The 22,146-nt window shown below is 40.9% G+C and overlaps 2 protein-coding genes across 7 annotated transcripts in view; one reads left to right on the top strand and one right to left on the bottom strand.

Annotated features, from left to right (window-relative positions):
• Positions 1-210: 210 nt before the first annotated feature.
• On the top strand, positions 211-2,241 carry chac1 (ChaC, cation transport regulator homolog 1 (E. coli)). The gene is made up of 3 exons (XM_066694536.1): positions 211-675; positions 942-977; positions 1,382-2,241. Exons 1-3 carry the CDS (start codon positions 505-507, stop codon positions 1,745-1,747), a joined length of 573 nt encoding a protein of 190 aa, XP_066550633.1. The 5' UTR covers positions 211-504; the 3' UTR covers positions 1,748-2,241.
• A 3,144-nt stretch (positions 2,242-5,385) lies between these two features.
• Positions 5,386-22,146, bottom strand: part of ino80 (INO80 complex ATPase subunit) — a 42,604-nt gene continuing 25,843 nt past the window's right edge. For 3 of the 6 annotated variants that reach the window (XM_066694022.1, XM_066694021.1, XM_066694023.1), the window contains exons 27-36: positions 15,948-16,075; positions 11,990-12,084; positions 11,194-11,266; positions 10,425-10,583; positions 10,219-10,321; positions 9,532-9,620; positions 8,896-9,087; positions 8,513-8,672; positions 8,137-8,352; positions 5,386-7,638 (exon numbers count right to left, since the gene is read on the bottom strand). In XM_066694022.1, the coding sequence (XP_066550119.1) occupies positions 7,424-7,638; positions 8,137-8,352; positions 8,513-8,672; positions 8,896-9,087; positions 9,532-9,620; positions 10,219-10,321; positions 10,425-10,583; positions 11,194-11,266; positions 11,990-12,084; positions 15,948-16,075 (1,430 nt within the window). In that variant the 3' untranslated portion in view covers positions 5,386-7,423. The remainder of the gene's footprint in view (positions 7,639-8,136; positions 8,353-8,512; positions 8,673-8,895; positions 9,088-9,531; positions 9,621-10,218; positions 10,322-10,424; positions 10,584-11,193; positions 11,267-11,989; positions 12,085-15,947; positions 16,076-22,146) is intronic. The other 3 variants (XM_066694024.1, XM_066694025.1, XM_066694026.1) reach the window with 3 other exon arrangements.

The following is a 22,146-nucleotide window of genomic DNA, read 5'->3' as shown; positions in this document are numbered from 1 at the left end:
TTGAGAGAGGCGTGACCAATAAGAGTGCTCTACCAATAAGAGTCTCAGAATTGTCTTATGTTTTCCCTCACCCTGTCGCTCATTCCTATTGGACACCCTTGGTTCAGAGCCCGGATTTCCTGTAATGTGATTGGTCTAAACCAGCAGACGCATGACGCGCAGCACAACAAACACACGTGTTGGGATCGTCCGGATTATAAACGCGCCGCAGCCGCCAGTCCTCCAGTGCGAGTTAGTCAATTCAAATAGGGTGTCAGGCTATATTGGATCAATGGACCGACTGAAAACGAGTTATAATCTATCTCCAGAATACACACGTCTTCGAGATAATAAATATATATGAAAAAAATGGAAGCAAGACGGATTATATAAAGACGGCAGCATCTCTAATGTCGGCATCGCAGAGTGAAACGGGAACTGCAATATTGCGTCAGAAAACCAGTACCAACTCCAGTCTTAATAGAAATCTACCCATTTAAACTGCTCTTCTATACCAGTCTCAACATGAAAATAAAAGATATCACGACAGCGAAATCCAGTTTGTGGATCTTCGGGTACGGTTCCCTGGTTTGGAAACCCGACTTCCAGTTCAGCAGAAGCAAGGTCGGGTACATCCAGGGCTACAAGAGACGGTTCTGGCACGGAGACAACTTCCATCGAGGCAATAATGACATGGTAAGCACCTTTACATTGCCAATATATACACCTGTATAGCGCTCTATTAGAAGATTGTATATATCCGTATAGATAAACGATTCTGCAGTTTCGACACCTGATTCTCTTACTGGGGGACAATACATATACATATAAGGCAGGTATCAGCAGGGGTGAACATTTTATTTTAGTGTAAATCAGTAAATGGGTGGCTGTATAATATTGTGTGTTTATCAGAAAATTTGTAACATGATATTAACGTGTTCCTTTTCTGTTCCTCTACGTAGCCTGGCCGGGTGGTGACGCTAGTGGAAGACCATGACGTAAGTATTGTTTCCAGTTACTCTGGTTCCTGTGTTATATTTAACCTAATGTGCTTATCACGATTTAGGTAGTATGACATCTTATTTAAAGTTGGCTACTGCTGCTAAGATTAGATCTAAAACTCCCTCCTGCCCCCCAAGACTGAATCTGTGATTAACAACCTTCAGCTGTCTGTTCATAAAGAAGAGCTTGCTTGGGCCCTCAAACTGTACTTCATGTACTTTTGTGGCCTTAAGCCCCCGGTGCTTAAAGTAGTTCTACAGTTCACAATGTTTCCTCTGGTGTCTCTAATATCAATTTCAAGCAGGGCTGATTTTAGGAGTGCTAAATAAGTGTGACTTCAAGCATGACCTCTAATGTAAAGCAATTCTAGGTTTTAAAAGATGCTTCCCTCTTATTGCAGGCTTGTACATATGGGATAGCCTACGAGGTGACTGGCAGCCAGATCCAGGAGTCCCTTAAGTACCTGAACGTGAGGGAGAACGTCCTGGGCGGCTACGTGACTAAATTGGTGGAGTTCATCCCCCGTGCCGACGAGCCCTCGGTCCTGGCCCTGGTTTACATCGCCACTTCGGACAATCCCATCTACTTGGGACCCGCCACCTCAGAGGAGATCGCTGCTCAGATCGTCGTCAGCAGTGGCAAAACCGGACACAATGTCGAGTACCTCTTCCGGCTGGCAGATTTCATGAGGCTCTACTGCCCTGAGGTGGAGGATGACCATTTATTCTCCATTGAAGCTGCCACACTGTCCCTAATGCCATACTAGTCGAGTCAAAAACGGTCAATGCCTGTGCTTTGCATCTGAAAATCGCCTGTTGTTGCTGTGGCCAAAACCATGACTGCCACACTTCTGACACCATAATGATAATAATCTGACAAAATAAACAGGCTCCAAGCACCAGGCTCACTGTATTAGTGTTATTGTTCCCTGTCATGCTAAGTATTCACCTGTGAACAATGTTGTGGCATTTTAACACTGTGGTCCATTATGATGTAACACTATATTATCCATTTAAACGGTGCAAAGGGAAGCATGTGATTGTAATGGTTGTCTTTTTACATTTGTTTTTTAAACATAAAACATTGCGGGCATTGTGCAATAGTAGTTGTATTAATGTTGATTTGCTGCTAAGATGAAGATGATTGTGAACCAACAAAATAAAGTCTTGTTTATGTTACCTGCCAGTAACTATCTGATACCTTTGTTGTAAAAGGAAATATTTATTTTTATATGTAAACTTCAATAAAATGTAAAGTAAAGATTTGTTTATTTTCCTTCTTCATTTGAGTACAAAGAAAAAGGCGGTTTTGTACCTTGGTATTTCAAGGATTTCTAACTTTACAGAAGTTTACCTAAAAATGTTGAGGCCCACCATAAAAATTAATCCTAACACTATTTTTGTTGTTCTTCGATGAATTATGTTACCTGGTGCTTCACACCCAAAGTAACAATCAAAATGCTTGCATTTACCAGTTATACAGTTGTACAGTTATACAATCTGGGGAAACACGATAGACCTCATTCACGTTATGCTGAATCACTTATATTTCTGCAGATACTGATTTAGTTAGGTTTTCAACAGATATAACTCTATAGACAAGGTGCAAAACACAAGATCCAAACCCTCTCCAAAGTGTTTTTCTGGTGTTTCATTTCCTGTCTGTGGCTCCTTTTAAATCAGATTAGCTATGCAAATTCAATAGCTGTTCCTCCAGGGTTATATAAAACCTCTAATTCCTACCAAGGTTACTTAGATGTGGCAACACTTCTAAATAGCTACATATGGCTTTTCTCCAGAACATACCCTTAGGACAAAAATACACCACAGGAGTTCTGCTGCAATTATTTTGTTAGGTTTTAACACTTCATATATGCTCTCTTTGCTTTTGAAATACTTTCACACAACTTCCAAGTAAAAAAATGTGTATTGGTTTATACGCAGACCCCTGTTGTCTTTCTATTGTATAATCTACAATTGTGCTGTTATAGTGTGCACGTTTACATGGATCACAGGAGTAATAACAAATACAATGCATAACTGCCCCTTGAACTAAAAAGATTGAAAATCAGGCAATGGTCCTTCTTCACATCACTGTGAGCACTGATGCAGGATAATTAGGATTAAAGCACTCCTTCCCAAATAAGATGAATCAAAATGCAGTTTACAAAACTGGAGACAAGCTTCGCCATAAACTAGCACTGTTAATACTGCATTGAGATTAAAACGAATCCAATGCATATCATAAAACGTCCAGCATGTAATATCTGCATCTGGTGTAAGAGCATTCAATTTCTAAACCCGGCCAAAAGAGTTGAAATGTTTGCAACAGGGGCCTGATCCACATCACTACACTCCTTATCTAATTAGCATGAAGGCGACATTAACATCAATATGCCTCACATTTCTGACATTGCACTCTTACTTAGTACTGCATTGAGAATAAAAGCAAAACTGTACTGTTTAGTTTACAACAGTTACCTATCTTATCTATCAGTAAGCTTACCTCCCAGTCTGATTCTGATATAGCGCCCAGCCTCAGGCCCACGGCCGTGCGGAATCCTCCAATACAACACTGTATGAGGCGCGCTTAATGCAGGTTTTTTTTTTTTTAATATATATATATATATATATATATAATTAACGTGTTCAAACATTAATTGTTTTTCCAACTGTTTCATTCCCTTCCACTTTTTAGAGTTATTATTTCACAAAAGCAACTGTTTTGACAGAAACCAAATTCATGGTATGAAACATTTCTGCAACACCATAACTATTCGGCATGACAACGAATAGGTAAATCCCGCGAGAACTGGGGCGCAGCCGTGATTGGAGGAGCCGGTCACGGGGTGCAGTGGTATAAATATGGTCCCGCCGGGCAGACGGGAGTCCATGTGTAAATTGAGCGGTCTCGTCACACTGTGTCATTCAAACATTAAACCACATATTCAAATACAGCAAAGCTGAAATTTGATTTGCCAACGGCAGCCGTGTTTTCTTTTACAGCAGCTACTTTGCAAAAACTTTAAGATGTCAGCATAACAAGGTTTTAGAAAAATCTTGGGAAGAAAGCAATATGATCCCCAAACCATGTGAGCAATGGAGTTGTCTTGCTCAAAATGTAAGGTATAAGACATCCAGTTAGATTCTCATCCAGGTGCCCTTTAAATGTTTGCATATGTACCAAGACCAAGGCGGAGTCAACAAGAGTGAAAAGAAACACACACCTTGAGGTGCAACTGACGACCAGGGTAGATAATCCATCCTGGGTGTGCTGACGTTACAGGCTGCAAGGTAAGCATTTGAAATGCCAGGTAGAATATATTCAAGATTACAGTCTTGGGGGAACAGTATATTGCCAAGATCTGAACTGTTTAATTAAATGTACAGCCTTAATTGATATGGTCACTATTATTTTGCTCACTTAATTCATTATACTGTTTTTGCACACTATACCAAACTGTTTTGCAGATGCATGGATCTGGAAAGACTGCTGAAGTAGATCATGAAGGCTTGGCATTGTTGTCTTCCACAGCTGCCAGGCAGACGTGGTTTTCTGTCCCTTACGTCACTGGACTGTGGCGTTCCCTGGGATGTGACTTCTCAACACTGTGGTATCAACAAAAACAAGTCTCCCGGCAGCTGTTTTCTCCAAGTTCCAAGAACCAAATTCTAACTAGGTGAAGGGTGACTTCATCAGAAAGATCGTATTTACGCAACTAGGCAGGCATGCACACAGAGTACTTAAAACATGTTGTTTAGCTACAGGACAGGGAACAAGGACAGGGAACAGAACAGAGCACATCGAATAAATTAAGATTACATGTCTTACCCAACTCTTCATTTTTCTTTCTTTCTTTCTTTTTTTAAAGATTGAAACTCAGCCCTGACTAATAAACCATTTTAAAATCCAGGTATAGGCCAATATTAACCTGATGGTTTTATAGACCTCATTTAACACTTGGACTTCCCTATATAAAATAACATTGGACTAACATATCCATATAGCTCAACAGTCTGCAAATGTTTAGTTACACACCCAGTTACTGTAATAGATGTGCTTGTGTGAAGAAAAATAAAAAACACATACGTGTTGGTGTTTATCAATGTTAATCACAAAATAATCCTCCTGTCAGCACCATTCAGAGTACTTAGGGCAGAAAGATCTTCCTTTTGTCTGCAGTGTCAAGCTGTATGCACTTAAATAATGTTGACATTTAAATACAATGCACTTACAGCAAAAACACTTGATCAGTACATATGGTAACAAGTAAAAATACTTCTTAATGCCTAATGCACACCCAGAAACACCAAAACGCCCTAATTAAAGATTATTTGCCAACCTGAAACCGGCCAACCTGCTTCCCTGGCTTCAAGGAGAAATAATAATAACAATAATAATGATAAAGTGAAACAAAGTACACACATTTATTTAAAATTATTATCTAGCACTCTTTATTCTGAATTTGTTTCTCCAGTTAGTAAAAGGACAGTTTATACATATTTACACAATTACCTATAAAAATAGACAAACATTACAGGAAAAACAAAGACTTTCTTTTGGGAGTATCTCCCTGACAATATTTACATTGAATTCAGGCAACACAAAATAGTTTATCAAGCTTTACAAAGGGAAATAAAGCATGTGGCATCTAGTCTTCTGTGGATCCTGTCATAAACAGACGCTGTTATAGATGTGACTCCGAGTCAAAATTGAGGATTTTCTTTTATTGTTTCATTTTTTTCTCCTATGTATAGAAACTGCTGATGCATTTTGTGTTCAGCATCAAACTGCCTGGCTATGTAACTGGATAATTTTCTGTTATAACCTTTACAACTGTATCTTTAACGCAGTGCTATTAAGCAGTACTTACTATTCAATCAAAAATACTTTTAGTATTTATATTACTACAAAACTACCCTGCAGTGCTATGTCCCAGTTTTAAAAGTGACGTCAGTCCACACATTTAGAGTGAAAATCAATATTATCAAAGCCTTTTCATAGTCCTTTGATGTAAATTCAGAATCGGCTAATGTCAGTTAATATTCATTTTATTGTTTTCAAGTCCGTTCTGCTTGCTGTTCATTTGGGCACAATTATATGACAGATATTTAATCTTTTAAAAAAATAAAGACTATAATACAAAACCATCTATTTAATTATTTCACAGGAGTAAACATATTGTTCAATTTAGGGCTTGCATGGATACACCCAGCCAGGCGTTTGTACAGTTCATGTTACTCTTGCTCCCTGTAGAACAAAACTGAAACAAAACTGCAATGTCTTCACCTCAGAAGTATCCTTTGACAACAGTACGAAAAGGAACCCTCAAATAACCTAATATGATGTTCTTTAAAGGATGCTGCTCTATTTTCCCTTTTCGTACGCAACAGATCAGAGGGAAGAACCCTGCCAAATATATTCATAATATGCATGTTACTAAACGGCAAATTCTTATCAGATTAATATAGTTCAAGCAGGTGCTCAATAATAGGAAAAGTAAAAAAAGAAATGCCCATGAAATTAGCATTACTGCATATACTGTACAAGCATAGTCCACAACCATCGTGGTTCAGGTTAGATTTTCCTAAATGAGTGAGCAGGTAAATCCTTTTTTAAATGCATGTGTTGGGTCAACACCTACACATCAGGGCCCAAGTACAGCAAAAATAAGTTTAAATAATTCACTAAAAATGAACAGGGTTCTTGCCTTTAAGCTGTGTCAGGAAATTCCACTGATTGTGCGAGTTAAAAAAACATTGAAGTTTGAAATATGGCGTAAAAACCACAAATACAACGTAATAAATACTTCACCTACACATGCACCTGGACAGCATTCTGATGGGAATGATTTGTTTTTCTTAGCCCTTTATCGACAACTGGTCTCTTATATGTGTCAGCTCATATACTATACAAACCAAGAGCATTTCATAACTCAACACTGGCGTTACATAAATTATAAATAATTTCTCACAAGGCAAGTAACTTTACATCATCTTGCAAGACGCAAGAATAAGAGAGAGGCCAAGTTTCAAGACCTGTACACAACCACACACACACACACATACACACACAGACGTGCGTGTGCATCAAATTAAAACACAAAACAAAGATGAACTGACAGGGGAAGAGCAAATGACTCCAACAGTGCCACTCAACTGTTCTGTTTGCAGGATCCAGCAGACACGTTCCTCGGGGTCCTCTGATGTTCCCCAGGAGGTCTTGGTTTTTATTTGCAGCGCTAGAGCCGGCAGACACTGCTTCTCAGGTCTGGCATGAGTTTACTGTTGCAGCACAAACGGTTTTAAATAGATATTGGATTTTTAAAACGATGATTCTTGTTTTGTTTGAACCCCTCTATAATATGTATTTTACATGAGATGAAGCCCGCCGCGGCCTAAGAGCATTGTTTTCAGGATTGAGGTGTAACTACTGATCTTCGCTATCGCCCACTGGAGGTAGTGGGTCCTTTGATTTTCCTGGTGGGGGTTGTGGGGTTGTGGGTGCTGGTATGGCTTAAGGTCTGAGGACTGGAGGGCACGGCGGCACCCTTGCCCTGAGGTGAGCTCAGCGGGGAGGAGGTGCCCGTGGGTATGAAGCCCGCTGTGCTGGACGATCGTGCCAAAGTCGGCTGCAGGGCAGCGCCTGCGGGAATACCTGAAACAAGGAGGAGGAATAGCATGGCAGGATTACCGTCTGATCATTTCTTTCGTTCATAAACGTGACCTGTCAAGCGCAGGAAGGATATTCCTACACATTTCCAGGAGTCTAATCCGGAAGTTGAACTTGTCGATGAGGGGCAATATGTTATAAAAAAAACTGTTACATACATTTGGAAATGCAAGTGTATATAAATAAGTTTTGAGATGCGATTTAAAAACATGGACTGACTCTCCCTTAGATTTCAACCTAGACTAAAAGTCCCTGGTCTGAGGATCCGAGTTGTCATGTGATCTTGTGATAGGGACGTTGCATCTCAGCAATGGCGCCAGACCACGCAATGCTTTGTATGTGATTAGTAACATTTTTAAATCAATTCTAAAATGTACTGGCAACCAGTGTAGAGAGGCTAGTACTGGGGTAGTGTGTGTGGAAGCTGTGGTCCTAGTCAGTAATCTAGTAGCAGGATTTTTAATGTACTTATGAGCACCGTACCTTTCGACACGCTGTACCCGTATGCCGCGTAGGCTGCAGCAGAAGCGGCCGCGGCCCCCGCCATCGCCCCCGCGATCGCCGCCGCGCTGCCCGCCGTGGACTTGCGGCTCCGGCCCTTCCCTGAGGCCTTGCTCCCTCCCCCTGAGCCTTTGGGGCGCCCGCGGCTCCGTCCCGACCTCCCGCGGCCCGGGCTGGAAGTGTCCTGAGTGGAGACGCCTGCAAGCACCAGGGAGAGGAACATTACATTCAGGGCCGACATGCAGGTAAACTCCCAATTCTTTTTTCCCTTTTTCTGTAGTCTCTATGCAGTGTGGAACTATAGATTGCCAAACTGGGTTATAGCCCCCTGACACATTTCACCAGAATCTCTCCTCACCGTTCATGTTGTCCGACGTGGAGCCGGTGACGGAGGCGGGGGAGTTGGTGGCCCGTGACTGAGGCGCGGAGGACATGTGGTCATCCACGATCACCAGCATGTCACTGCTGCTCTCGTCGGGAGGGATGGAGCCGGGCTGCAGCTCACTGCTCATGGAGATCTACAATGACAGAGCGCTAGGATGAACACCACTGGTGGGAGTAGAGACAGGGTTTATGACACACTGAGAGAGGTTTCGATACGGGAAAGTCTCATTGTAGCAAAGTGTGCATCAGAGAGAATCATACATTTATACATTTAGAACTTATTTAACTTCAAAATAAAACGTCAACTCTCTGTTCTACAGGAACAAAGGAGATGTTAACTGTATTAGTGAACCTCACTTCATCAGGGAAAACAGCGTTGTGCTCGCTCCCCACCTCGCTGAACGGACTGGGCATGGCCGAGTCCACGCTGATGAACGAATCGTCCCCGTCCGCAGAGAGGTTGGAGTTGTCCGCAGAAGGCAGGAAAGGAATGACGATATTGACGCCTTCCTTTTTCTTCTTGACATCCACCTCATCTTCCTTCTTCTTCTATCAGAAAAGAAAAAGCCATGCTTATCTCTGTCATGTGAACAGATGTTTGACTGGGCCAGCTACAGAGCTTCTCTCTGCGGGTCTGAACAGATTCCCAGATCATGCGCTCGCCAAATACAGAGGGTCTTGGAGGATTTGAACAGGCCACACTCAGAAAGAGAGGGTTTGAAAGTAACTTGCATAACTCTTATGGTTTGAAGCGAACAGGAAAATTGGAGGAAGAGATACGCAAACATCTGTCTCTAGTAGACTCAAGTAGTAGTAATTCAAGTCTTGTCATGAAAATCTGTGCTAGCCATAGTAATCTTTAATGTATACGTCTGTCTTTCAAGGTCTATACTCTTGTGCTAGCAGATGTTGATCGAAAGAAACCTCCTAGTCATCAGTGCTTGTGTATTACAGGTCAAACAGTTCTGGTCTTTGCTCAAGATAAAACATTACCTTTTCCGCGTATTTCTCTCGTTTCCTCTTACGATCCTTCACCTTGTTGCACTCTTCCTGCTGTCTCTTCTCTTCCTGGCGCTGTCTCACTGCAGGAGCCAAAACAAAAAGTAAACTCAAAAATCCACAAAAAGGATACTGATCTAGTCAAATGGTAAGATACGGTGGTGGAACGGCTCTGTTCATTTTAATTGTGTGCAAAACCAAACCCATTCTGTTATACGTCTGTATCCTTCATTCCTTCTGCTTTCAATAACCGAGTTTAACCCAGATCCATCATTATTTCAATAAAAGAGTGACAATGATCTCTCTAAACGCTTGCCACACATTAATCAGATTTCATCTCCTAATGGATGGATTGCAGCAGATCTTACTGAACTCCACAGTCAAGTTCTCACACAGTCGTCACACAAACAGATGCTCGCTTGTGAAATTAAATAAAAGCGGCAACAAAGAGTCACTTTGTGTCCTGTTCTCTGTCCTGGACAACCTTCTGATAATAAATAAGCCATTTTAGCCAGTGGTTTTGCTGACAATCTTAAAAAAAAAAGATCTTATACGGTCTGACTGCAAGTGGTCATCTGAAACATCACTACAGATGGGATAACTGAGGATAGACTTTCATCGATTCAACCACACACTTAGACAGCGGTCTGCTTGAAATTGTAAAAATCACCAAAGGCTTACACTTCTTCTCCAGTTCCTCATCATCCAGCAGGAGACTGACCACCTCCTTGGGTTTCAGGGTGTCTGGTTTGAAATTCCCCCCCGAGATGACCATTCTCTGGATCTGAGAGGCAGAAAACAGACAGCAGGGGGTCACACACTGCTCTTTCATGCACCCATTTCCAAGCAGCAATAAAGGGACATCAGATAAGCACAAACAAATATACCTCGCTTTTCTCCTTGGCACGCTGCAAGATCCTTTCTTCAATGGTCCCCTTGCAGATGAGCCGGTATACAGTGACCTGCTTGGTCTGGCCCAGTCGGTGGGCTCTGTCCATGGCCTGCTGGTCCACCGTGGGGTTCCAGTCACTGTCATAGAAAATCACCTGAAAACAGCAAGTTTGTCACTCGACCACTAAAAACACAAAGGCAGAGGATCTACTGTACAGAGAATTAAAACCGCTTAAAAATGCTTCGGACAGATCCTGCTCATAGGATTCACTCTAAACAACTGTGTGGAAAGGTTTGTTTTGTGTTTGTTATTTAATGCATCTACTATTAAATATCAAAGCAGGCATTTTTTTAGTAGCTTTGTTTCTAAAATCTCAAAATGGTTAGCCGTTAAAACATTTTTCTGTAATAATCTTATTGAGGGTACATCCCAGCGAAAAGTAAAACAAAAAAACAAACTTCTGCCAAAATAAAATGGACCCCAACAAAGATTTTATGAAGACAGTAGATCCATTTGCTTACTGTAAAGCTAGGGTAAATAAGTGTGATGCCATGGCATCATTATGGATAAATACACTGGAAAAACCTGAAAAGGCAATGTGTGTGAAAAGATTACAGTACAGGGTATCTTCATAGCACTTAATTAATTGAAATTCCTGAACAGAGTTTGCCTTTGATATCCAAAATCAATCAAGCAGCCAGAATCCTTATTTCCACCCTATTCTCTCTTCCTTGTCTGGGTGTGATTGGACGTTGAGAACTCACAGTGTCAGCCGCTGTCAGGTTGATGCCCAGGCCGCCAGCTCTAGTGCTCAGAAGGAAGACGAAGATATCTGTCCTGTGAGGGGAGGAGAACAGCACAATGGATTATGGGTACAACGTACATGTTTTCAGGATACATGAGTCTGGCTCATTTTAATTATATCCAAAGTAGATTTTTTTTTATATTCCAACAATTTAGAGCAGGACTTCCAAGATTTCTGGCCAACATTTTTATTAGTATAGGCTGATAACAGGACACCTGGTGTTAGTCAGTTAGGCCTCACTGGCTTACTAGTTTGTGTGTGCTAGGAAATTTAAAAATCTCAGGCACCCTGGGGTCAGGCTGGCCACATTTGGCCCGAAGGCGTCATGTTGGACGCCAGTGGTTTAGAGAAAATTCAAAACAGAAGGGAAAGAAACATATTCAAAACAAATCACAAAATAAACACAATGAAAATGCATCGACATCACATTCTCTGGAGTTTGCGAGCCAAGTTCCGAAAGCAGCTGAGCATTAATTAGAAGGTGCAATAAATCAAAGCTTTTTCTGAATTAACTCCACATTATAAATCAGACGCCTTATATTTTCTGTACAACAACTAATAGGATACTGCTGGAGTAAATACTTTGCAATCAGGAATATTCAAAAATTGGTTATTTTCTTATGCAGAGTCCAATCCTCATTTCCGAATGTCTTCCCAAACCGAAATTCCATTGCAAAAGCAGCTTCCTGAAGACATTAGAAGGATGGAAACCAAATCCTGCGAGAAGGAAAGCGAATCCTTGCTGACAGACTCACCGGCTCTGGAAGTCAGCCACCATGTCCCGCCTTTCTGAAATCTTGGACGAACCATCAAGGCGCATGTAGGTGTGCTTCCGATAAACCATATACTCCTGGGAGGGAGAAGGAAAAAGTGTGTGGTTTTACTATTGACACACTGTGTACATGTTAGTGTAGTGAGAAATGTTACTTTTATTATTTTCTTTCTATTGTTAATGGTTTCATGTTGTTAATTTCATTTGTTTATAAAGCAATCATTTGTTTGTACTTGCTAATTTAATTATTAGTTTCTTGGAGTTGTATACAGCTCTTGTCTACGTTATTTCAGTCAGCACAAACAGTATAAAGGTTGTATTTTGGGGCACAGGTATTTGGCTGAGGACTTTGATTACATCTGCTGCCAACCAGCCACTGGTGGAGTGGTTCTCCGGGCCCTACACATCCAGCACAGCACCGACGGCAGGTCAACATCGAGAGGACACCTCACATTAATGCTCTGTAGTAATCTTGTGCCAAGAACCCACTCTCTGTTCCTCATGTGATGCTCTCAGCTCTGATGAGAACACTTGCTTTTTTTCTTCTCCCCCCACTTCAGTGTAACTCCAGCTGGCAGGGTTCCCTAAAGAACATCTTGTAGCACTGAAAAGGTAATCAGCACTTTCGATAACTTTAATGTTATTAGACGAGCCCTGGCTGCAGGCAAATAAATGTCAGCATGTAATCCTCAAATACTGACTGAGTCTTTGCCAAAACTATCTCCCAGTCAGAACCCAGGCTGGAAGACTGAGACAGCCACCCTCTGGATCCTCCGAGAAGTGGCTCTGAACTGTGCAACGGGCGAGGACGGGTTAGGCAGGTTGAACATATGGTAGGGCTACATTTTTAAACTCATGCACAAAAGCTTTCTTATTAACACTCTTTGGTGCTTTATCATTTTTCATCACAACACTCAATTTAGTCCAATTTAGTCTGTCTTACTAGGTAGCACCCAATTTAGTGAATATTAAATGAAAAGCACTTAAATCAGGGCAAATAATGGTACAATTATACAGCATGCTAGTAAGGCCTCATTTAAAATACTGGGTTTAATTTTGGTCAACAGGTTATAAAAAAAAATGTTTGAAAAAGGTTCGACAAGGATTTGGTTAAAGTATTCCAAATGTCTATATAGGTACAGACAAAGACAACCTGAAAGACTATTTCAAGTTAAAAAATGTAATGTCTGAAACTCCTCTGACTTTTACCAGAGTGATAAATAATGATGAAGTAGTAGACAGACTTGCCTGCACTAAATACTCTCATGCTGGTCCCAGTCAGTCATTCACAAATCATCCATCTGTTTCCTTCAACTTGTTTGCCTCTCTCTCAATCTCCCCAGAGTCAGCGCTAAACTGCGGCTTTTCCCGAACACAATGCGATCCCTCATTGTGCCCTTTCATTGCTATGGCAATGCCGAGGAAGCTGAGCTCTTGAGATTCGCATTGTCCGCAAAAAAACCCTCAAATAAATCAAGCAGGTAGGCTTAGTGAATAAATGCATCACTACCTAACCATTAACATTAGCTCAAACCACATGATCTGGCATTAAGAAGAAATCAGAAACCGCTTTGTCGGTTTGTTGGCAAAGTATAATCTTTAGTACTTGTACTAGTACTTGTAGTACTCCTACAGCAACTTAATTAAAATCTTATCATATGATGTTAGTAAATATTGCATTGTATCATTCAAGAGCGAAACGTGCCATATATTTATTTTGGGAAATTAATATAAATTGAATGTTGGGCTCTTTTAAACTTTAAATCATGTTCACTCAGGTAAAATAATAAATAACAAACAGGTGGTGTGGCCCCCTGCTCAGGAAGTGCGGCCCCTTGCTGAATACAGCCACCAGGTATGAATAACAAAAACGAAAAAAAAAAAAAAAAAAAAGATGTAAATGAATAACAAAGGTCACGCTCTTCAAACTTTTGATTGTATTTGCCAGCCTGTGTCGGTTTACTCCTTGCAGCACAGACCTTCTTCCCATGGGTATGACAATGTACACAGCATACAACAAAGGAATACAGATCAGCAAATACAAAACACATGGCTGATGTCATTATCCAGACCTGGGTCTGAGCAGACTTACTTGTGAAAGCTCAATTAGATTACACGCACAGCGCTGCTCAGCACACACTTCAAACATGACGGGCTGCCCTCTGGCGCTCTCGCATTACCAGATGAATTCCAGGGTTCTGCGTTCAGTCCTGCACTTACAACTCAGCAATACCTATGATTGACTTCCTTTTGAGGTTGGAACTAATGTATTATTAATTTTTTTCTGATGTCCACTTTTTAAAAAACACAAACCTTTAAATAATATTCATAAAAGCCCTCAATGCGGTCTGAAATGCGGTTTAGTGATAATTGGAGTTTCGAATTCCTTGAGAGACTTCCCTTCTTTTGGTCAGGATAAGACCACTTGAACTGGCCAATCTAGAACCCAATTAATATATCAAAAGGTGAGATTTGTATTGATTTATTTTCTTGCATTAGCAGAACTTTGCTTCCATCCACGGCATACGCACTACAAATGGCAATTGAGGCAAATCCCTTGACGAAAACAAGAGTGATATCATCAAGGTGTTTCCACATGCCCAGCCAGTTTCATACAGTAAACACTATTTACAGCTTCACAGCAACCTCAGCAGCAGACAGCATAGAATCAAAGGCATCAAGAAACATTGTGTGTGTGGAAACAAAGTACTGCTACAGTGTAAAAGTACAGCAAAAGCAGTTCACATTGAGGAGAAGAGACTTCAGAAATAAAACCTGTACAACATGAAGCTGTGAATGACAGTATTCCCCTGCTTTTCTGTCATTTCACATGTGTGGCTCAGACTAAGGGTAAGGCAACCTGAACTGGCTGGTATTGTTTTCACCGGAGCTGCTCTCTCAGGGCACGGCGCTAATCCAGACAGCCTTTTCCCTCTTTGTCTCGTAGTACGCTCCCACTCCCTCCCTCCTGTCTCTCTCCATCCCCACCTCTCTCTCTCCCTCTCTCTCTGTGCCCTTCTCTCCGCCACTCGCTCACACACCTGCCTAATGAGTTTCTGTCTCAGCAGCTGAGGCCACACTAATTACCAATTTTCCACACTGATAAATGTGTTCCGCAGCAGGCAGGAGGAGGGGACGGCGCGCCCCCTTTCAGCTCCAGCAGCCCGACTTCTGCGTGGCAGGGACAGCTGAGAATTCCTCCCCGAGGAACTGCTCACAATCGATGCTATTGATTTTGGATTTACGCGTCCGGTGGTTAAATCGGTTCATTATTCTGCTGATGAGGCCAGAGTGATTGATCAGGCCCACTATAGTCCCTTTGCACGCCATAGTGTTGAATTAACTGGCTTGAAATTAATTAAGTGATATACAGGTAGATAAATAGGGAAAGGCTATGGGCTCCGATACATAACTAATTAAAGAAATGCTTAAGTCAAAGCTAACATCCAGTCATTTTATTAGTGATACGCACAATATATTTAATCTATCAAAACTACTAGAAACCACATTCAGAGTCACAACATTACCTGTCAGGCAACTATGCATGGTCAAAATACCTTCAAAATTTTTAAACAGGCAAAAAGAGTGACACCTAGTGGAAGATTGGCAGAAAATATGATGTAAAATCACTGCTGATGGAAACAGTGGCTTTTAAAACCTGTTGTAGTTCAGACTAGTCACTGCACAGGATTGGGTGGACTTCTTGAAACTCTTAAGAGAAAAAAGGCAGAATATATAATATAAAACTAAGCAGGATTTAAATATCTTACTAATTATTCGTAGAACAAGACTGGCATTATGTTGATGGAAGAGGGAAGAAAACTCTTTTGCTTTTACAGTCAATGGTCAGCATAATCAATAGATCCAGACTGGCTTTCCCGTGCACCTCTATTCGAGTCTCATTTCCAGGCACTGAACATGGAAAACAGAAAACCCTTTACCTCCAGTAAGTCGATCATCCGTGTCATCTGGGAGTAGATGAGAACCCGGTGTCCTTGAGACTTCAACCTGGTCAAGAGCAAATCCAGCGTGTGCAGCTTCCCGCTGTCAGTGATCAGAGTCTCCTTGTCTACAAACACAAACACAGAAATCGTTCACTGATGGAACTGCATTGTGGGTTTACTTGAAACCAGCATACCGCCACCCTCACTCCGATACATGACACTTACAGAACTGAAAAATGGTATTGCTGGAACAGTTTTTGAAGGGTAACCAATTTGTGAAATAGATATAGATCAAAGATCGACAAAGGAAGCTATCGAATAAATCCAAGAGATGAGAAAAGACCTAGAAGACAACCTTCTTCAATAGATTGAAGAAAGTGGAAATCTTGGGGAGGCCTTCATCCAGCAGTGGATCCATATAGCCTGTCTGATGGTGATGAGCCGCCGGCATTTATTCCAAATAACTTAAAGAAGCCCCGGCGTCAACTGGAGACGGGCGTTTGTAGGAGACCGGTGTTTGTATTAAACATTCATACATAAAAAGACATTGCGGACTGATGCAGGGTAAGAAGAGCCTGTAACATTGCTTCATTGTAGAAGTAGGCTAATAGGCCAGGCTTTTATTTATTTTTGTAATTGTTCTTATTTTTTAATAATTTGCTTTCCAAAGATGCAAACAAATCACTTTCAATGTATGGTGAACTATATACTGGATTGACAAGAAGATACCGGTTATTCCATTAGCAGTCTAAGATTCAATATACTGTGAACTCTCGCTAAATAAACAAAAAAGCACCACAAAACTGTGGAAATACGCTTTAAACCAAAATATCAACATTATACTTCATTATTGCATTGTTTATGTCACTGACATAATTGACAGTTAGTTCAATCACTACAATTAACAGCACTACACCTATACAGCAATATACACTCACCTAAAGGATTATTAGGAACACCATACTAATACTGTGTTTGACCCCCTTTCGCCTTCAGAACTGCCTTAATTCTACGTGGCATTGATTCAACAAGGTGCTGAAAGCATTCTTTAGAAATGTTGGCCCATATTGATAGGATAGCATCTTGCAGTTGATGGAGATTAGTGGGATGCACATCCAGGGCACGAAGCTCCCGTTCCACCACATCCCAAAGATGCTCTATTGGGTTGAGATCTGGTGACTGTGGGGGCCAGTTTAGTACAGTGAACTCATTGTCATGTTCAAGAAACCAATTTGAAATGATTCGACCTTTGTGACATGGTGCATTATCCTGCTGGAAGTAGCCATCAGAGGATGGGTACATGGTGGTCATAAAGGGATGGACATGGTCAGAAACAATGCTCAGGTAGGCCGTGGCATTTAAACGATGCCCAATTGGCACTAAGGGGCCTAAAGTGTGCCAAGAAAACATCCCCCACACCATTACACCACCACCACCAGCCTGCACAGTGGTAACAAGGCATGATGGATCCATGTTCTCATTCTGTTTACGCCAAATTCTGACTCTACCATCTGAATGTCTCAACAGAAATCGAGACTCATCAGACCAGGCAACATTTTTCCAGTCTTCAACTGTCCAATTTTGGTGAGCTTTGTGCAATTTGTAGCCTCTTTTTCCTATTTGTAGTGGAGATGAGTGGTACCCGGTGGGGTCTTCTGCTGTTGTAGCCCATCCGCCTCAAGGTTGTACGTGTTGTGGCTTCACAAATGCTTTGCTGCATACCTCGGTTGTAACGAGTGGTTATTTCAGTCAAAGTTGCTCTTCTATCAGCTTGAATCAGTCGGCCCATTCTCCTCTGACCTCTACCATCAACAAGGCATTTTTGCCCACAGGACTGCCGCATACTGGATGTTTTTCCCTTTTCACACCATTCTTTGTAAACCCTAGAAATGGTTGTGCGTGAAAATCCCAGTAACTGAGCAGATTGTGAAATACTCAGACCGGCCCGTCTGGCACCAACAACCATGCCACGCTCAAAATTGCTTAAATCACCTTTCTTTCCCATTCAGACATTCAGTTTGGAGTTCAGGAGATTGTCTTGACCAGGACCACACCCCTAAATGCATTGAAGCAACTGCCATGTGATTGGTTGGTTAGATAATTGCATTAATGAGAAATTGAACAGGTGTTCCTAATAATCCTTTAGGTGAGTGTATATATGTTTAAGTGAGAAATAAATTAATAAAAACACATGTGATGGTGTTTTTTAAAAATACATATACAGTATAAATATTTACTGAAAACAAGAAAGATGCAAAAACTAAAAGTAAAAGTTTACATAAATATGTTGTGGAAGTTTATATCAAATGTGTTAATGCATATTTGGAAACTATCAATTTCCCTTTTCTTTATTTATAAAACACTGTCAAGTAACCTGGCATTTATTAGAGACCGGCTTTTGTTTACATGATTATGCAAATAAACCCGGCGACAATTAGAGACCAGCTGCTATTTGAGACCCATTGAGTATTGGAAGCTTTACGGTATATATTATAACACAGATACACACATACATACAAATATACATTAAAAACAAATCAATAAAAAAAGCACTTTTCAAATGATATGAAAGAAGAGATTTTCTACTTTTCTCAGAAACTAGCAACTTAATCGTTACTAGCAGCCCAGCAAAAGGAATCCATCACCCTAACAGGGATTTAAAGCAACCCAGTATAATGGAATAATAAGATGATAAACAGTAATTTGTAAGTAGAGGTTCTGTGAAGTAGAGGGAATCTGCGCTGACCTTGCTGGAGGTCAGGTCAAGTGTCACGGAAAACCCTCATCAGAGCTTGGGATGTGAAAGCCGGTCTGACCCAGGCCAGAGACACTCCAAAACCTCTCTTCATCTGCCAGCTGTGCAGGACTCATGAGGGCACAGTATAATCCCCATTCACAGAGCCCACACTTCACAACAGCATGCCAAATCAGCACTAACTAACTACTGTGTGTCTATTGGCCGTTGTCTCTGAAAGGAGAGCTTGCGGAGGGGGGGGGGCACGCGCGGTCAGATCTTGACCGCTGGTTGTGAACGACTGCGGAGTTCGGGGTCGCTTGTGTTGTCACGTCTTGTTTGGAGAATCCATTGAAGAGGTCTGCATTCATTCTGCGCTGCTTTGAGAAGCAGCTTCAGGAAGGTCCAGGTGATGAAAACACCATTAGCAATGAACTCAGGACTATCGAGGCTACAGGTTTCTAATGATGGCTTGGGTTCAGACCACTTTCTTTAGGAAGACCAAAACCTGAATACACGCCATCCACTTCTGTTCTGTTTCCCTCCACTAATCAATACCTTCAAAGAGGTATACTTTAGCAAATAATGAGTGAGTTATTTTGTCTTTGTTGTATTTTCATCCATTAGTAAAGATGGATTGTGAATCTTTCCATTGGCCTGTTGCTTAATTATCAACAGCAATGAGATGACAATAAATTCCTCAAACAATGCGTGATTCCAAATCTCTTAATAATATAGATTATTTCAGGTATTTTTCTCTATCAAGAATGACAGGTTCATGAGCTTTCATTATTCATTTACCTCTCCAAAATAATGGGCCAGTAAGGGATTGCTGTGGACAACCCTGTATCCTGCAGTTATGTACAAGACGAACGCTCCAGCTATCTGGTTACACAAATTTTTGCAGCTTCCACCTGCATGCTAATGTGCACTAGTGCTGAACCCTGACCTCCTGACACCATAGGGGCTGGCCAGGGTCCGAAGGTCACGCTCCCACTGAGTTAAAAAGAGACTAATTACAGCCCTAATGAACACAAACCTCCTGCAGGATTTTCCACCCCAGAGCCAGAGGCAGATCCCAGGGTGAGGATCTATCTGTAGGAAAACTTCTAACTGAATATATACCATTGCATTAAATGGTACAAATTGGACAGGAAGCATTGACAAAAAAAAAATCGAAATCCCGGTAAAGGGATGTAAAAGTGTTTCTTGGTGTATCTGAATTTGCATGACTAATGTAAGTCACAGACTCATTCCTACTGATTCAGAGCTCTATAAAGAATCCTTTACAGAGAGAAAAGACTGACATGTTGTTGAGCAATAAAAATAAATATAACAAACAGCACGCTTGACTGCCATAAGCATCTACATAACATGAACTTTAGAAACTTTAGAAAATCGGTAAAAAAAAAAAAAAAGTATTTTGCAGCAAGTAATATGCAAAACTTTTTTCATGATAGCAGAATCGTCTTGATCGCGGCATTTTTCTTGGCGGTTACGGAGGCTCCGGCAGTAGTGTGTACACAAATCCTATCCCTAGGTCAATTTAACAGTACGAAAAAAATAAAAAAAATGCTGCAAGGCAAGGTCTGCAGCCCCATTAAATACACTGTGTGTGTTTATGCCAAAACAACCTTTTACGATGTAGGGCATCGCGTAATCCGATATCTTTCAAACAAACCTAGTCAGATTCATTAAACAGCCAGAAGTCTGAAATGACCGATGCTTGACCTAATTAAAAACCTGCCAGAGAGCTGCCGTTTACTAATTACTGAAGCTGACAGACGCATAATTGTTGTTTTATTACACATAATTTTATTAAAATAATCTCATTTTCATTTAGCCAAACCAAAGCTGGTGAAGTCTGGAATATGGCGTGTTTGCCCTGATAGTAAACAGTTTTGTTTACAGGTGAAAAGGCCGGCTTTTGGGGGAGACCGTTTCCTGCCGATTTACCATCAGTTTCCAAGGTCAGGGCTGATTACTGGGAACCGATTACTGGTGATATTAGTTGGGTTAAAAGAGAGTCATCAGATTACACTCATTTAATTTCTTCCCACTCAATTCAGTTTGTAAGAATTAATGTTTCAGTCTGACATCAGCAAGATACAAAAAATTCCAGTGAATTCACTCACATTAATCAAAACACTCCAAACTCTAATCATGACAGAGTCTATGCCGATATTAAAAATGTTAACTAAAGCTGCAAAGAAGGCCTCAGAACAAAAATAATAGCACAACACAGGCAGTTGTCAGGAATACTATGTCATGGAGAACAGTCATCCACAGAGCTGAGCATCACGCTTATAGCAGGTCAGAGGGGGCTTCATATTGGATCAGCTTGTCTGTTATTTCAGTCTCCTCCTCAGCCTTTAAAAGATATTTCCTGGTGACTCTTTTAAAGCGCTCGGCCTGTTGGAAGTCTGTTTCATCCCGACCTGTCCCCAAGTGGATGTCCATGAGAGCCTGTTTCTTAGTGCCAGTGCACTTCAGGATGTTTGCCTTCCTGTGACCAGGGCTGTTGATGTCTGTATGGCAAACGTTGAGCATTAAAAAAAAAAAAAACTTTCCACAAGCTCACACGATTTAACCATTGCCTTGCACCACTTAAAGTAACTCAGATTTATACTGAGGTTTCCAATCAACAGCTACTGTGAACTTGATATCATGTATTCCCCAAAATACAGGCCAAGTGTCCCCAAAAACAGACTTTTAATATCATTATCAATACAGGATGTCTTTTCATTGGCCTGTGAAGTGTTGGGCTAACGTCTCATCTTGACACATAACTACTACTGCTTTGTAACAATGCTCTTTAGCTGCTTTCCTATACTTTAAGCGAGTATGGAGTCTTGTCTAGTTGATAAAAACATTACAGGAATGATTCTCACCTAGCCTAAATTATACTGCGTTTGCTTTCAGGACACAGAAAAATGTCAATAATGAATCAACTGCATTGAGTACAATTCCCTGGAAAGTCTGTTTTTTAGACTTGAGGCTTAATAGTCCTTTAAAAGGGAAAAAAGTCACTGGCAATCAAAGTTCATTGCATAATAGACAGATATATCTAAATTCACCCTTGAGAAGGGTACATGGAATGTAGTCATTATAAACAAAGGCTTTAGGAAAGGATTTCGGAGACGAAAGAGAACAAATAATCACATGTTATTACACATTAGGGTATCAGCATTACTGTGCTGAGAAGCAAAGAATGTCAAAACAAATAATCTCGAAAAAAGCAACATTTTTATTTGCTAAATGGCGTCCAAAAGTTACATATATCAGATCATGTTGTTTTTATATAAAGAGTGACCCCTTCAATGTAGTGATATTAACAAACAGAATGCTGTTTTCTTTAATCAACCTTCTCCATGAAACTAAAGCCTATTATATTTCATGATTCGGAGAATAATGTAAGCGGCAATAGCTCCCCCTACTGGTACGATCCTATAAATAATAAAT

The sequence above is a fragment of the Amia ocellicauda genome, chromosome 21 (assembly GCF_036373705.1).
Source record: "Amia ocellicauda isolate fAmiCal2 chromosome 21, fAmiCal2.hap1, whole genome shotgun sequence".
NCBI classification, from domain to species: Eukaryota; Metazoa; Chordata; class Actinopteri; order Amiiformes; family Amiidae; genus Amia; species Amia ocellicauda.
This window is presented reverse-complemented; position numbering and strand designations above follow the sequence as displayed.